The 15628-nt window shown below is 42.2% G+C and overlaps 1 protein-coding gene across 1 annotated transcript in view; it reads left to right on the top strand.

Moving 5' to 3' along the window:
- Window positions 1-15628, top strand: part of UVRAG (UV radiation resistance associated) — a 304494-nt gene that overhangs the window by 64359 nt on the left and 224507 nt on the right. The window contains exon 5 of the mRNA XM_007520229.3: window positions 2680-2754. Within this exon, the coding sequence (XP_007520291.1) occupies window positions 2680-2754 (75 nt within the window). The remainder of the gene's footprint in view (window positions 1-2679; window positions 2755-15628) is intronic.

The raw sequence follows: 15628 nt of genomic DNA, 5'->3' as shown, positions 1-15628 counted from the left end.
TCAAATCAAATAGCATTGCCCATTTTTAAAGAAAAGCAAGACTAAGACATATCACGAACATAATAACCATAGTCACTTAGATTCACTGATTAACCATCTTTCTGCCAGGTCTTTTAAAGCTCTAGAGACGGCTAGCTTGATCTTCGACTTGGTAAACTGATGATTGATGAACATGTGCTCAGAGAGCTATGGGACTTCATGGAAGAGATACTGGCTAGAGTCAGGGAGGGCTGACTTTGGAATTAAAAAAAATTTTCTTTTTTTAACTAGTCTTTTTTTTTTTTTTTTTAAACTTTGTTAGGATACAATTGATAGACTATAAAATTCTTTCCCTTAAAGTGAATAATTCAGTGAGTATGACATGTACAGAGCAACTTTCATCACAGTGATTGATGTTCCAATGAATATTTAAATATAGGCTTTTGTTTTGACATACAGTGTCACTTTTCAAAATAACCCTACAGTGGAGTTTCTGGGTCTGATGATATAAAGTTTTTTATGGTAAACTTCCAAGTCTTTCCTCATCGCACTTTTGTATCCTCATCAGCTCTATCTATGAAAGTACTTGTTATGTACTTGTTATTGTTGGTCTTTTTTTTTTTGTTTTTTGGGGGGGGGTTTCCCACCATATGTGATTTCACCATTTGGTTCGCTGTTTCATTCATATGTCTGTATTCATATTATATTTGAGCAGGCGGGCGATAGACACCACACAAGTTTTCTCTGGTGCTATGGCACCTTCTATGGCATTTTGAGACTCAAACCTTGGCTGTGTACATGGCAAGGCATGTGCCCTTTCTGATGAGCTATCTCTCTGGCCTTTGTCAGTCTTTTCCATTACATGTGTTGCTGGGGATTGAACTTGGGACCCATGCTTAAGAGTCCAGTGCTTTATCCACTGCCACCTCCTGGACCACTCCTTGTGTCTTAGACTTTCCTTAATGGCTTGACGTTTGTTACACTAAAAAAAAAAAAAATTGCCATTGCTATTTTTCTCACTGTACACATGTCCCTGCATGTGTGCGGGGGTATTTATAAAGGTTTTCTCCTTTTTTTGCTTTGTTTGAACTCACTGCTGAATTTTAAAATTTCTTACTGTGACTAGAACCAGTCATTTATAAGGTATATATTTTCCAGCTCTTGTTAGTCAGTCTTTAACATACCTTTTCACTTTTTTTGTTTGTTTGTTTGTTTGCCTCCAGGGTTATTGCTGGGGCTTGGTGCCTGCACTAGGAATCCACTGCTCCTGGAGGCTATTTTTTCTCATTTTGTTACCCATGTTGTTATTGCTGTTATTGCTGTTGGATAGGACAGAGAGAAATCGAGAGGAGGAGAGAAAGAGAGACACCCGCAGATCTGTTTTATGTTTTACCGCCTGTGAAGCAACCCCTCTGCAGGTGGGGAGCCGGGGGCTCGAACTGGAATCCTTATGCTGGTCCTTGCACTTTGTGCCACATGTGCTTAGCCGGCCGCGCTACCACCCGACTTCCATGATTCTATTTTTTTAAGGCAAACAGTAAGACCTTTTTGCTCACTCTGTCCTTGCTCTTAACTTGCTGCACTACTGCTTGGCCCCCAGCTTTTCACTTTTTTATATGTCAAGGAACGTTTTAAAATATTGATGAAGACTATTTTATCAGTTCTTTAAGGATGTTTTATGCCTTTTGTGCACATCTTTGCCTAGGTTCAAGGCCACCAAGATATTCCCCCATGAAGTTTTTCTAGAGGTTTTATAGTTTCACACTTAGTCCATGACCCGCTTATGTGTTAAACACCTTGTCGACTGGTTTGCAGATAGATGAGCTCCCCGTCATATTCTCTGCTGTCAAGGGTACTATTTGCCCATTGAAATGCCATGTCAGCTTTGTTGAAAACCAACTGTTGAAAATCATATGTGTGGGTCTATTTCTGGATTCTTTTTTCTGTTTTATTGATCTCTGTGTCTCTCTTTATGCCAGTATTGCATTGTTTTGACTACTGAGGTCATATACAGCCTTGAGTTAGATAATATGAATCCTCTGATTTATTAAAAAGTTGTCCTGGCTATTCTCTGCCCTCACCATTACACATATGTTACTACTTTAGATTTCGTTTGTCAATTTCTATGAAAAACTTACTGGGATTAGGATAGGTGGTAGATTCATCTTGGGTGGGGATTAGCATCTGAACCATATTATTTCATTATTTGTGGACAAACCATTTTCTTTGAGATTATAGAATCTATGGTTTATGCCTGAATTCCTTGCACTTCCACAAGAGGAGTTTGCAGAGTGAATGTGCAGTGATGTGATCTTTTTTTTTTTTTTTTTTTTTTTAAGATTTTATTTATATGGGAAAGATAGGAGGAGAAAGAACCAAACACTACTCTGGCACATGTGCTGCCAGGAATCGAACTCGAGACCTCATGACTGAGAGTCCAAAGCTTTACCACTGCGCCACCTCCCGGACCACAGTGATGTGATCTTACGTGAGGATCGTGAGGCCTTTGACTAAAGCAGTAGACTTTCAGTGATTACTTGGTCTCAAGATAACTCACTTGTTTTCTGTAGGCTTCTTAGGTGTATCCAGATGGCTTGTTTTTCTGCATGGGAGTAGATGTTGTTAAAACTATCTTTCTTTGATTGCATTAAAAACTTGGTTGGGGTGAGAAATACTAAGAGTGTTTTCCTTCTCTGGCAGATTCATGCGCGCAACCAAAATGAAATAATTTTTGGACTGAATGATGGCTACTATGGTGCTCCACTTGAACATAAGGTAAGAAGATCTTCCTGGTGCCTTGAGTGTTGTTTACTGTGACGTGCCTTGACGTATGGGTAAACATACTTTGTAAATAGAACCTTTCCTTTCCTTCTTTCTTTCCTTCCTTCCTTCCTTCCTTCCTTCCTTCCTTCCTTCCTCTCTCTCCTTCCTTGCTTCCTTCCATTCTTCCTTCCTCCCTCTCTCCCTTCCTTCCTTTCTTGTTTTACATTTCCCCCACTTTCTTGAGTGCTTAATGGTTTACATTTAGAGTTGTTGACACAGAATAGAACCATTTTTAAGTGTCATTCTAAGGATCATTTAGTATGGCTAATGGTGAATGTTTATTAATTGAACACTCATTTTGTAACCACTCCAAGTCATCTTTCCTAAATCTAGATTATATTCATTTCTCAGGAAGAAAATACGAACTAGCTGTTTTCTCTTATTCTGTTGTAGATCTTTGGGTGGGGAGGGAGTTACAAAGAATAGTGAGTTTTGATTCAGGGTAATACACTTCTTATAAGATATTTTAAATGTCTTTAACTGTTTGGTAACCTTAGGAAGCATTCTGTGAAAATACTGTCAGTGCTGACTAATAGTGGTGAATACCACGCTAAGGATGAGGATGCACATATACCAAGTACGTACAGTCCATGGCTCTTTATCCTACTTAACACTTAGGATGAGGATGTACATATACCAAGTACCTACAGTCCATGGCTCTTTATCCTACTTAACACTTAGGATGAGGATGTACATATACCAAGTACCTACAGTCCGTGGCTCTTTATCCTACTTAACACTTAGGATGAGGATGTACATATACCAAGTACCTACAGTCCGTGGCTCTTTATCCTACTTAACACTTAGGATGAGGATGTACATATACCAAGTACCTACAGTCCGTGGCTCTTTATCCTACTTAACACTTAGGATGAGGATGTACATATACCAAGTACCTACAGTCCGTGGCTCTTTATCCTACTTAACACTTAGGATGAGGATGCACATATACCAAGTACCTACAGTCCATGGCTCTTTATCCTACTTAACACTTAGGATGAGGATGCATATATACCAAGTACCTACAGTCCGTGGCTCTTTATCCTACTTAACACTTAGGATGAGGATGTACATATACCAAGTACCTACAGTCCGTGGCTCTTTATCCTACTTAACACTTCTACAACCCTGGGCTGAGTGGTGGTGCACCAGGTAGAGCACACGCATTATGATGTGCGCAGCCCAGGGTTCAAGCTCCCTGTTCCCACCTGCCGGGGGGGGGGGGGGGGAGTTCGTGAGCACTGAAGTGCTGCTGATCATTCTCCTTCTCTTCTCAGTTTCTCTCTGTCATTCTCAAAAACAAACAAAACTTCCATAAATCAGTGAGGAGATTTGCTGCAGCATTTGCTTTTGGGAATCGTGAGTTATCTGAAGTGCCGTTGTGACAGTGCCTGAGTGCAAGGAACACAGTGGCGAGCCCCAGGACAACCCCCTGCTTGAAAGAGGGGCTGTGGAGGAGTATAACCCAGCGGATACATGTAGACACACATAGATGGGGGTCCGTGCTGTGCACGCATGTTCCAGGCACTGCTGCTGCTTGCCTGTAAGAGAGATCTTGGAAGACCTAGTCACCTTTGAGTTTGTTCCTCATCTATGAGTGGAGATAACTAACAATTTTTTTAAATATTTATTTTCACTTTTGTTGCCCTTGTTGTTTTATTGTTGTAGTTATTGTTGTTGATGATGCCGTCATTGCTAGATAGGACAGAGAGAAATGGAGAGAGGAGGGGAAGACAGAGAGGAGGAGAGAAAGCTAGACACCTGAAGTCCTGCTTCACCGCCTGTGAAGCGACTCCCCTGCAGGTGGGGAGCCGGGGGCTTGAATTGGGATCTTTACACCAGTCCTTGCACTTTGCGCCACCTGCGCTTAACCCACTGCACTACCGCCTGACCCCCAATTTCTTTTTTTTAAGGAAGCTTTTTTTAAAAAAAAAATCTTTATTTTTTGGATAGAGACAGTCAGAAATTGAGAGGGAAGGGGGAGATAGAGAGTGAGAGAGGGGGCCGGGTGGTGGACCCCCGGGTTAAGCATACATACTAAGAATCCTGGTTTGAGCTTCTGGCTCCCCACCTGCAGGGGGAGTCACTTCACAAGTAGTGAAGCAGGTCTGCGGGTGTCCATCTTTCACCCTCTCTATCTTCCCCATCTATCTCAATTTCTCTCTGTCCTATCCAAAAATTGAAAAAGAGGCTTTCAGGAGCAGTGGATTCTTAGTGTAGGCACTGAGTCTCAGTGATAACCTTGTTGGCAAAAAAAAGGGGGGGGGGGAGGGAGAGGGATACAAACAGAGAGACAACTACAGCACTGCTTCATCACTTGAAGCTTTCCCCTTGCAGGTAGGGACCGGGGGCTCAAACCTGGGTCCTTGCGCATTGTAACGTGTGCTCAACCTGGTGCACCACCACCCGGCCCTGGAGATAACAATTTCTATCTCACATAATGTTTTCAGGGTTGTGATAATGCATGTTACAAGCTTGGCACATTCACTAATAAACGTAACCCCTATTCACTAGTGTCTAAACACTGAGAAGAGAGGGTTTGCATTCCTGACGCTTTTCATTATGTCAGCACTGTGACCTTTTACAATACCGCCTTTCAGTCTCATTCAGTGCCTTTACGTGTTCGGATGAAGGAAGTGAGGCTCAGGTAGATTTATTTAATGATCTCTTGAACCTGACAGGGTATAACTGCCACGTGGCTTTAGTAATCTTATACATACAATCAATGTCCGCAAGTCACTATCCTTCCATAGCTCTTAAGGATTCGTCTGTTAATTACTCTACTCCAACCTGTCAGGAAGAGAAGTCAGTTATAAATAGTTGTGTTACAGGGAGTCGGGCGGTAGTGCAGTGGGTTATGCGCAGGTGGCGCAAAGCACAAGGACTGGCATAAGGATCCTGGTTCGAGCCCCCATCTCCCCACCTGCAGGGGAGTCGCTTCACAAGCGGTGAAGCAGGTCTGCAGGTGCCTATCTTTCTCTCCCCCTCTCTGTCTTCCCCATCTCTCTCCATTTCTCTCTGTCCTATCCAACAAAAACGATATCAATAACAACAATAATAACTACAACAATAAAACAAGGGCAACAAAAGGGAATAAATAAATAAATAAATTTAAAAATAATTAAAAAATAGTTGTGTGACTTGTAGTGGTAGCAGGCATCCAATTAGCATGTAGAAAGTACTTGGGGCATAAATGAATGGCTAAGATATCAGGATGAGTTGATGTACATGTCTTTTTTTTCTAGGTAAACAGTTTGCTGCAGGGTCAGGTGGTGGTTCACTGGGTTGAGTGTGCTTGTTAATAGTGTGTAAGGACCTAGGTTTGAGCCCCTGGTCCCCACCTGCAGGGGGAAAGCTTCATGAGTGGTGAAGCAGGGCTGCCGGTGTCTCTTTCTCTCTTACTTTCTCTTTCCCCCTCCCCTCTCAATTTCTGACTTGTCTCTATCCAATAAATAAGTAAAGATAATTAAAAAAAAAAACAACTTTGTTGATTATGCCTTATCGTTTGTGAAAAAGTAATGGCCAGGAGCCAGGCAGCGGCACACCTGATTGAATGCACGTTACAATGTGCAAGGACCCCTGGGTCTTTAAAGACCCCGGTCCGCACCTACAGGGAGGAAGCTTCTTGAGCAGTGAAGCAGGGTTGCAAGTGTCTCTCTGCCTCTTTCCCTCTCTCTCCCTCTCCCCTCTCAATTTCTCTCTTTTTCTATCAAATGCATAAAATTAAAAAATACTTCTATAAAAAATAATGGCCAGATTATTTTCATCATTTAATTAAAAAAAAAGTTTTCATGGCAGAGAGAGACATGTGGGTGTGTGAGAGTCACCAGACCACCTATCTGCTCTGGCATATGGTGGTGCCAGCGATTACATTTGGAGCTCTAGGACCTGACTCATGCAAGTTCAGTGCTCCAGCACTGAACTGCCTTCCTGGCACTTTTGTCACCTAATTCTTTCCTTCCATTCCTTGGCAGAAACAGGGAGATGGTCTAATTTCTGCTGGCCTCTCTATCATCAAGTGAGAGTTGTAAAAATCATCAAAATAGGATGCAAGCACCCCCCACCCCTCTTGTACAATATACAAAAGCAAAATTTGAGGTTTGAGGAAAGCTGTGATTGGTAAAGCCCAGGACTTCCGTGCTTGAGGCCCCACATCTAGTCTGAAGCACATTGTTGGGCAGAGCTGAGCGGTGCTCTAGTTTCTTTCTCATTCTCTCTCTTATTCATAAAGTCAATATATAAATCTTTAACAAAGAAGGAAGAACATCTGGATAAATCCTCAGGAATTTTGCTAGGTATTAGACCTTGGTTCAGATCCAAGGTAGAACATTGTTTCTGAATTATTAGAGCTGGTATGAGATCCTGTCATCAGTATTAAGCCAGAGTTTTTAAAGCTATCGTTGCTGCTTTCCATTCATTTACATACTCTAAATGCTGCCATGTAGACGCACAGCAGAACGCACCTCAGGAGAGACCCCTTCATAAAAAATCCACCCATAGTCTTGGGTATCAGTAAATGTGCAAGTCACTTCTGAAGAAGTAGAGCCTCCTCTTGGAGGAGACCGGGGCAGCTTTTCTGTATTTTGAGGGGTCACTTTGAACTTGCTTTCCAAAAACACACCAATAAAACACATGTTTAGTACTCATTCAGAGGAAACACAGAGACAGATAGTTTTCAACAAGGCAGAGTGAGAGAGAACCCAGAGTACAGTTGTAGCAGCTGTGGGTGGGAGTAGTGCCAGGAGCCTCTGACATGCAAATCTTGCACTCTAGTGGTTGAGTTATTTATTTATTTATTTTTTGCCTCCAAGGTTATTGCTGGGGCTCGGTGCCTGAACCATGAATCCACTGTTCCTGGAGGCCATTCCCCCCCCCCCTTTGTTGCCCTTGTTGTTTTATTGTTGTTGTGGTTATTATTGTTGTTACTGATGTCATTGTTGTTGGATAAGATAGAGAGAAATGGAGAGAGGAGGTGAAGACAGAGAGGGGGAGAGAAAGATAGACACCAGCAGGTGACTGAACCACGAATCTACTGCTCCTGGAGGCCATTCCCCCCCTTTTGTTGCCCTTCTTTTTTAATCGTTGTTGTGATTATTTATTGTTACTGATGTCGTTGTTGTTGGATAAGACAGAGCGAAATGGAGAGAGGAGGTGAAGACAGAGAGTGGGAAAGATAGTCACCAGCAGACCTGCTTTACCTTGTGAAGCGAACCCCCTACAGGTGGGGGGGGGGGGCTTGAACCGGGCTCCTTACGCTGGTCCTTGCGCTTTGTGCCATGTGCGCTTAATCCGCTGCTACCGCCCGAGCTCTTTTGTTTGGCACCCTTTAGACTTCGGCTTTAGGAAAGGTTAGACTCCACTGGCTGGATACTTCCTAGAAAGGTGAAGGAATATGCAAATAGTGTAGGCAGTTCACTTGTGCGAGGGTCTGGCTGGGAAATAGCATAGCTGACTGTGTTATGTCTCCATCTTGTGGACACTCAGCAGAATGCACCCCACGAGAGACTTTTTCATAAAATCCACACTTCATCTTAGATATTAGTAGATATGGATGCCACTTGTGAAGAAATAGAGAAGCCTTGGAGGTGGGTACTTATTAGAAAAATGAGAGAATATGCAAATTGCATAGGTGTTCTATGTGTGGTTGGGGATGACTTTTAAATTGCGTGGATGGCAGTGTTATGTCGCCACCATGTGGACATGCAGCAGAATGCACGTCAGGAGAGAATCTTCCTAAAATTCACTTGTCTTTAGGTATTAGTAACTATGCATTGTCATTTCGCCGAAGAACTAGTGTCAGAAGATGGAGGCTGTGTTGTCCAGAGTAAGAGTTGCCTGTGTGAGAATTCAGGTTTCATCTACATAGTCTTATGTCTGTCTGTGGCGGGGAGGACTCCCCAAGTCTCTTGTCTTGACTCAGTAGCGTTATAGCCTTTAAAAAGAATGAAAATACACGTAGTGTGAAAAATGTAGACTGTCTAGAACTGTGAGGGAGGAAGGAGTACATGGCATTCCTTGCTTAGTCATGGGCTCTGGCTTCAGAAACTCTGGACAGACTTGTGCAAAATGGCAGAGACCAGTGGTCCTCATCTCTCAGGCAGCTTTTCTGTACTTTAAGGGATAACCTTTCCCTTTTTGCTAAGAACACATCTGAAACTAGCTCCAGTTATAAAGCAGTGTCACACAGTAATAGTTTGTATCCCCCCTTTATTCTTGGTCTTCACTTTGGGGCTCAGTTTCTATGTTCTCAAACAGCATTACCTCACCCCACTTTCCTTTTTAAGTGTCTTGCTGTATTAGGGAAGGAGAGATCTAGAATTTCTCTCTGGCACATTCAATCCTAGAAGCCAACTTGAGGACCTGTTTTGGAGAGTCTGAAGCTCTATCCACTGTAGCTACTCCAGAGTAAATATTTATTTTTCTTTCTTGCTTTGCTTATTTTGTAAGTTTATTTGCAATTCCATATCTTTGTTATGAGAGGGTGACAGGTCAGTAAATGGGTGACTCCGGGGCACATACAATAAGATGAGGGTCTCTGAAGTGGTACCTAGCAGCCCTAGGAACAACTGATCTGCTCCAAACTTGAAAGCATGGTGTAAGTGCTTGCCCTCTGGAGTGTCCTTAACTATAAACATGGCTACCCACCTCTATCCTCAGTACCTCCTGGAAGCATCCTGGGTTATGTTCTCTTTCCCTTTTCCATGGTTATTTACTCATGGTGGAGAGGGAAGGGGGAAGAAAGTTAAAGAAGGCAGAGAGAGAGAGAGAGAGAGAGAGAGAGAGAGAGAGAGACTGAGACCCCAGAGCACTGTTGCAGCAGCTCTGGATAATTCCTGCACTCTAGTGGTTGTGCTATTTTGTCTGCCACTCTAGATTTACAGTGGAGTTAAGCTTTAGGGAAAGTTAAACTCCTTTGTCTAAGTGTTTCCTAGAAAAATGAGTGAATATGCAAATATTGTGGATGGTCTGTCTGTGGGCTGCGCTGACTAGCAACTATGTGGATAGTGCTTTATGCCACTGCTTAGTGGACATGCAGCAGAATGCGCCTGAGGAGAGAATCCTTCATAAAATCCACTTTAGTCTAAGATATGAGTATGTTTGCATGCCATTTCTGAAGAACTAGAACAGCCTCACAGGTGGATGGATACCTATTAGAAAAATGAAGGAAGCATGCACCTAGTATAGGCGATCCATTTGAGGGCAGAGCTGGCTTACACATGGGCGGCTGTGTTATGTTGCCACCATGTGGACACATAGAAGAATACACCTCAAGAAGGAATCCTTTGTAAAATTCACTTGTAGTTTTGCGATTCTGGTATGCATGCCATTTGGCCGAAGAGCTAGTGCCTACAGAGAGGTGGCTGTGTTGTCGAGGAAGAGTTGCTTGTGTGTGAAATTCAGGTTTCACCCACATATTCCTATGCCTGACTTTGATTGGTATCTCTCTCTCACCTTGTCTCAATAGCAAAACAGCCTTTAAAAAGAATGAAAACGTATCTAGTGTGTAAAATGTAGACTATTCACAGTTTTGAAAAAGGAGTAGACAGTAGTCCTCAGGTTGCCGTATGAGATCCTGGACAGATGAGCAAATTGCAGAGACCAGTGGCCCTTCTCTCGCTGGTAGCTTTTCTGTATTTTAAGGGATTACCTTGCACTTGCTTGCTAAGCATAAACTTGAAGGGCTAGGCAGTGGCACCCCTGGTTAAGCGTACACATTATAGTGCACAAGGACCTGGGTTCAAGCCCCTTGTCTCCACCTGCAGGGGGAAAGCTTTGCAGGTGGTGAAACAGGGCTGCAGGTGTCTCTCTTCTCCTCTCTATCTCCCCTTCCCCTCTGGATTCCTGAGGCTCCAAAGTCCTGGGTTCAATCCCCTGCACCACCATAAACTAGAGCTGAACAGTGCTCTGGTAAAAATCAAATCAAAACAAAACAAAACAAGCTAAAACATTTAGGTATTTGAAATTGGTTTAAATCCATGGTAGTCCTGTTTCCTTAGTAGTTGAACTGGTTTGAGGTCCTGGCAGCCGCATTGCCTCTAAATCTAGGAAAACTCTCCTGGCTGCTTTTCATTCCATGTGTACGCGCCTGCTCTGTGTGTCAGGTACTAACTCTCCTGACTGCTTGTTTCTGTCTCATCTGTGTAACTATTCCTTGTGACGGTGACTACTCTTACAAAACGATCTAGAAGAGATTATTAATCTGCTGACCCAAGACTACATCACTTGTAAGCAGCCGTCCTGTGATTGGGACCCAAGTCTGATTCACTCAGTCTTTGCCTGTTGGTCAGGGTGCTAGGCAGCTTCTCTACCCTCCTCATGCCTGAGAATCCCACAGTTTACCTATGGTCCTCCTCCTAGATGGCAACTTTGGGTATTGTGAGCGGACGTGCAATGCCTGAAAGGCGGTCAACCTGGGAAGCTCGCAGAAGTTCTGCACGTTGTATTTGACTTCTTTCTGCCTCCCTGCCCCCATTTCTCTTGGATCAGATTAATCTCTGACAGATGTTTGGAAAAGCATCTTATCCTGTAATTCATATTTATAAATCCTGCAGTCCCTTTCTTTTTCTTCACTGAAGCCACAGAGCAATCTGGGAAAATGCCATGTTTCCTGTTATGAATTTGGAGGATCTTGTCTTCTTAGCAGGAGTTTTGAACTTTTTAGAATTTTAATATTGGCAAACTCAATACTGAGCATGGTTCTTATAAATGGCTCAGAGCTCTAAGTGAAAGCAGAAATAGAGTCCCAGACTTGTCCTTACTAAGGGGTTCAGCAAGTTTATAAAAAACATTTTATTTATTAATTTAGTAGCTAGAGACAGAAAACCTAAGTGAAGGGGAAACAGAGGGTGGGAGGATGGGGATGGAGAGAGAGAGAGAGAGAGAGAGAATGTGCAAGAGAGCAGTGGAGAGAGGGATCTGTAGCCCTGCTTCACCACTTGTGAAATATTGCCTCTGCAGGGGCTTAAACAGGGGTCTCCTTGGGCTCACCAGGGTCCATGTGAGCTCATCCAGTGTGCCACTGCCTGGCATCTTGTTTAAAAATGTGGAAACATGTTTGCTGTTTTCCCTGAGATTTGTAATGAAGCCACTTGGGACCTTAAAAAACAAGTTGCAGTTTAAACTGTTCTTCCAGAAAGCCTGGATTCTTCCTTTTTTCTTAAAACAAAACAAAACAAAACAACACAACACAACAACAACAGCAACAGGGTGGGGGTAGATAGCATAATGGTTATGCAAAGAGATTCTCATGCCTGAGGCTCCAGAGTCCCGGGTTCAATCCCCTGCACTAAATGTTTTACATTAAATAGTAAATACAATAGTTTGTACATGCATAACATTTCCCAGTTTTCCATATAACAACCCCCACTAGGTCCTCTGTCATCCTTCTTGGATCTGTATTCTCTCCACTCACCCACCCACCCCAGAGTCTCTTACTTTGGTGCAATACGCCATTTGCTCAATTCTGTTTTTTAATTTTTAATTAAAAATTTTCATTTGCCATCAGAGTTACTGCTGTGGAAAAGTACAGGAAAAACCTCACAAATCCCTGGCATCCATAAAAATATTTTTTCTTTTCTTTTCTCTTCTTCTTCTTCTTCTTCTTCTTCTTCCTCTTCCTCTTCCTCTTCCTCTTCCTCTCCTTTCTCCTTCATCTCCTCCTCCTCCTCCTTCTTCTCCTCCTTCTCCTCCTCCTCCTTCTTCTTCTCCTTCTTCTTCTCCTTCTTCTTCTCCTTCTCCTCCTCCTCCTCCTCCTCCTCCTCCTCCTCCTCCTCCTCCTCCTCCTTCTTCGTTTTTGGGTAGAGACAGACAAATTGATAGGGGAGAAGTAGACAGGGAGAGGAAAGGCAGACATCTGCAGAGCTGTTTTTCCATTTCTCCGAAGCTTTCCCCCTGCAGGAGAGGGCCTGGGGCTTGAACCTGGGTCCTTGTACGTGGTGGTATGTATGCTGTACTGGATTCACCACTTCCTGCCATCCCCCTTCCCAACTCTGTTCAATTCTAAAATAGGTTTATCACTTACATAATGCTGTCCTAAGACTGGTTGTGTTTAATCCTCAGCCTTAGAGTAACATTGGTGGTATGATGTCACGTGACTATGATTGCGATTATTTTTGGAGAGTACTTCAAAACACCAACCACCGATGTATAAACAAGAATCTTGTATCTGTTGACTTGTTTTTTCCCTTTAAAAATTTTTTTTAAATTTGTGATTAATAGTAGGTTAATAGTAATATTACAGTGTATGGTTTCACTCCACAAACTCACCACCAGAGTTCTGTATCCCCCACCCTTCCACCTCTCAAAGATAACCAGTAGTTCTCAAAAGTCTTAGAAACACTGCTTGCTTCTGGTTCCTTCTCTCTCTCTTTTAAAGATATATATTATTCACTTATTAATGAGAATGGTAGGAAGAGTGAAAATAAGAACCAGACGTCACTCTGGTACATGTGCTGCTGGGGATTAAACTCAGAACCTCATGCTTGAGAGTCAAAAACTTAACACTGCACAACCTCCCAGGACCAACCTTTCTTCTTCCCTTCCCTTCCCTTCCCTCCCCTCCCCTCCCCTCCCCTCCCCTCCCCTCCCCTCCCCTCCCCTCCCCTCCCCTCCCCTCCCCTCCCCTCCCCTCCCCTCCCCTCTCTTTCTTTCCTTCTTTCTTTCCTCCCTCCCTTCCTTCCTTCCTTCCTTCCTTCCTTCCTTCCTTCCTTCCTTCCTTCCTTCCTTCCTTCCTTCTTTCTCTATATTCCACATGTGAGTGAAACTATCTGGTAGTTGTCTTTCATCTCATTACTTATTATCTAAGCGTAACCTCTAGTTCCATCCATTTTGTCCCAAAGGATACAATATCTTCTTTTTTTGATTGCAGAATAGCATCCCATATGCCCTATAACTTCTCTAGCCAGTCATCTGTCAGGCATTTAGGCTGCTTCCACTCTGGCTATTTTGAATAATGCAGCTATGAATATGGGTGCATTTGTCCCTCTGGATTAGTGTTTCAGCGTCCTTTGGATAAATGCCTAAGAGTGGCATTGCTGGATGATAAGGTAACTCCATTTTTGTTTGTTTAAGGACTTTTCACATGTCTCCTTCATGTGTCTGTGGCTGCTCATGTGTATCTCTTCTTCAGAAAACTCTGTTTAGTTCTTTGGCCTCATGTTTTTATTGGGTTATTTTTGCTTCTTTTGTAGATTTGGACCAATTCTGTATAGATGTTTGAAATCAGTTGCTTGTCTGATGTGTGATGTGCAAATATCTTCTCCCATTTACTCAGTTGCTTGGTTATCCTTGTGTAGTTTTCTTTTGATGTATAGAAGCTTTTTAGTTTCATGTAATTCCTTTTATTTACTCTTGTTTTCATTTCCAGTGCCCAGGGGCCTAAGTCTTCAAATACATCTTTGGAATGAAGGCCCTGCAAAGTTTCACCAGCACTTTCTTCTATAAATTTTAGGGTTTCTGGTCTACTACCCAGGTCTCTGATCCATTTTAATTTGACTTTGGTTTGTGGTGTTAGGTAGTTGTCTAGTTTTACTTTTGTACATGTGGCTGTCCAATTTTCTTAGAACCATTTGTTGAAGAGACCTTCCTTACCCCATTGAATGGTTGTGGCCCTTTTATCATACACTAGGTGGCTGTATATGTGTGGGCTCATTTCTGGGCTTTTGATTCTGCTCCATTGATTCCAAGTGTCCATTTTTTATTCCAGTACCATGCTGTTTTGAATACTATAGCTTTGTAGTATACATTGAAGTTGAGTGCAATAGCTCCATATTTTTCCTTTTTACCTCAGAAGTGCTTTGGCAATTCATAGCCTTTTGTAGTTCTACACAAATTTTGCTTGAAGTATGCCATTGGATGCTTGATAGGAATTGCATTGAAATTATAGATTGCTTTTGGTAGAATGGCCATTTTAATAATGTGTATTCTCCATGAAAGATGATGAATGACATAGTGGGGGTTGTATTGTTAAATGGGAATCTGGGAAATGTCATGCATGTACAAACCATTGTATTTACTGTTGAATGTAAAACATTAATTCCCCAATAAAGAAATAAATAATTTAAAAAAATAATGTGTATTCTTCCAGTCCAGGAACAATGAATGCTCTTCCACTTTTTATTTCTTTTAATAATGTCTTAGAGTTTTCTTTGTAAAGGTCCTTCACTTTCTTCATGAGGTTCCACCCCTATTTTATCTTTTTTGGTTCAGTTGTAAATGGGACCAAGTCTTTTACTTTCCTTTGTTCTGACTTCTTGTTTATATACAGAAATGCCACAGATGTGTGTGTATTGATTTTGTATCCTGCTACTTAACTGAATTTATTAATTATTTCCAGTAGTTTTTTTTTTTGTGTGTGTGGAGACTGGGATTTTCTAATTATATTATCACGTCACCAGAATAGTGGTAGTTTGATTCCTTCCTTCTCAGTCGGTATACCTTTGATCTCTTTTTTGTCTGATTGCAGTGGTGAGGACCTCAAGGGCTACGTTGAATAATAGTAGAGATAGTAGGCATCCTTGTCTGGTTCCTGATTTTAGAGGAAAGCTTTCAGCTTTTCCCCATTGAGAATGATGTTAGCTGTGGGTTTTTCCATAAATGGCCTTTGTTATGTTGAGGAATTGTCCCTCTACTCCCAATTTCTGGAAGATCTTTATCATAAATGTATGTTTGGTCTTCACAAGTGCCTTTTTTTCTGTACCAATTGATATGACCATGTGATTTTTATATTTTTCTTTTTGTTCATATGATAGCCTGGTTTGTTTGTTGTTAGACCATACCTGTTTCCCAGGGATAAATTCTATTTGGTCTTTTCATATGTTGTTGGACT

This window comes from Erinaceus europaeus, chromosome 17, assembly GCF_950295315.1.
Source record: "Erinaceus europaeus chromosome 17, mEriEur2.1, whole genome shotgun sequence".
Classification (NCBI taxonomy): Eukaryota; Metazoa; Chordata; class Mammalia; order Eulipotyphla; family Erinaceidae; genus Erinaceus; species Erinaceus europaeus.
Note: the sequence above shows the minus strand (reverse complement) of the source record. Positions and strands in the feature narration are given on the sequence as shown.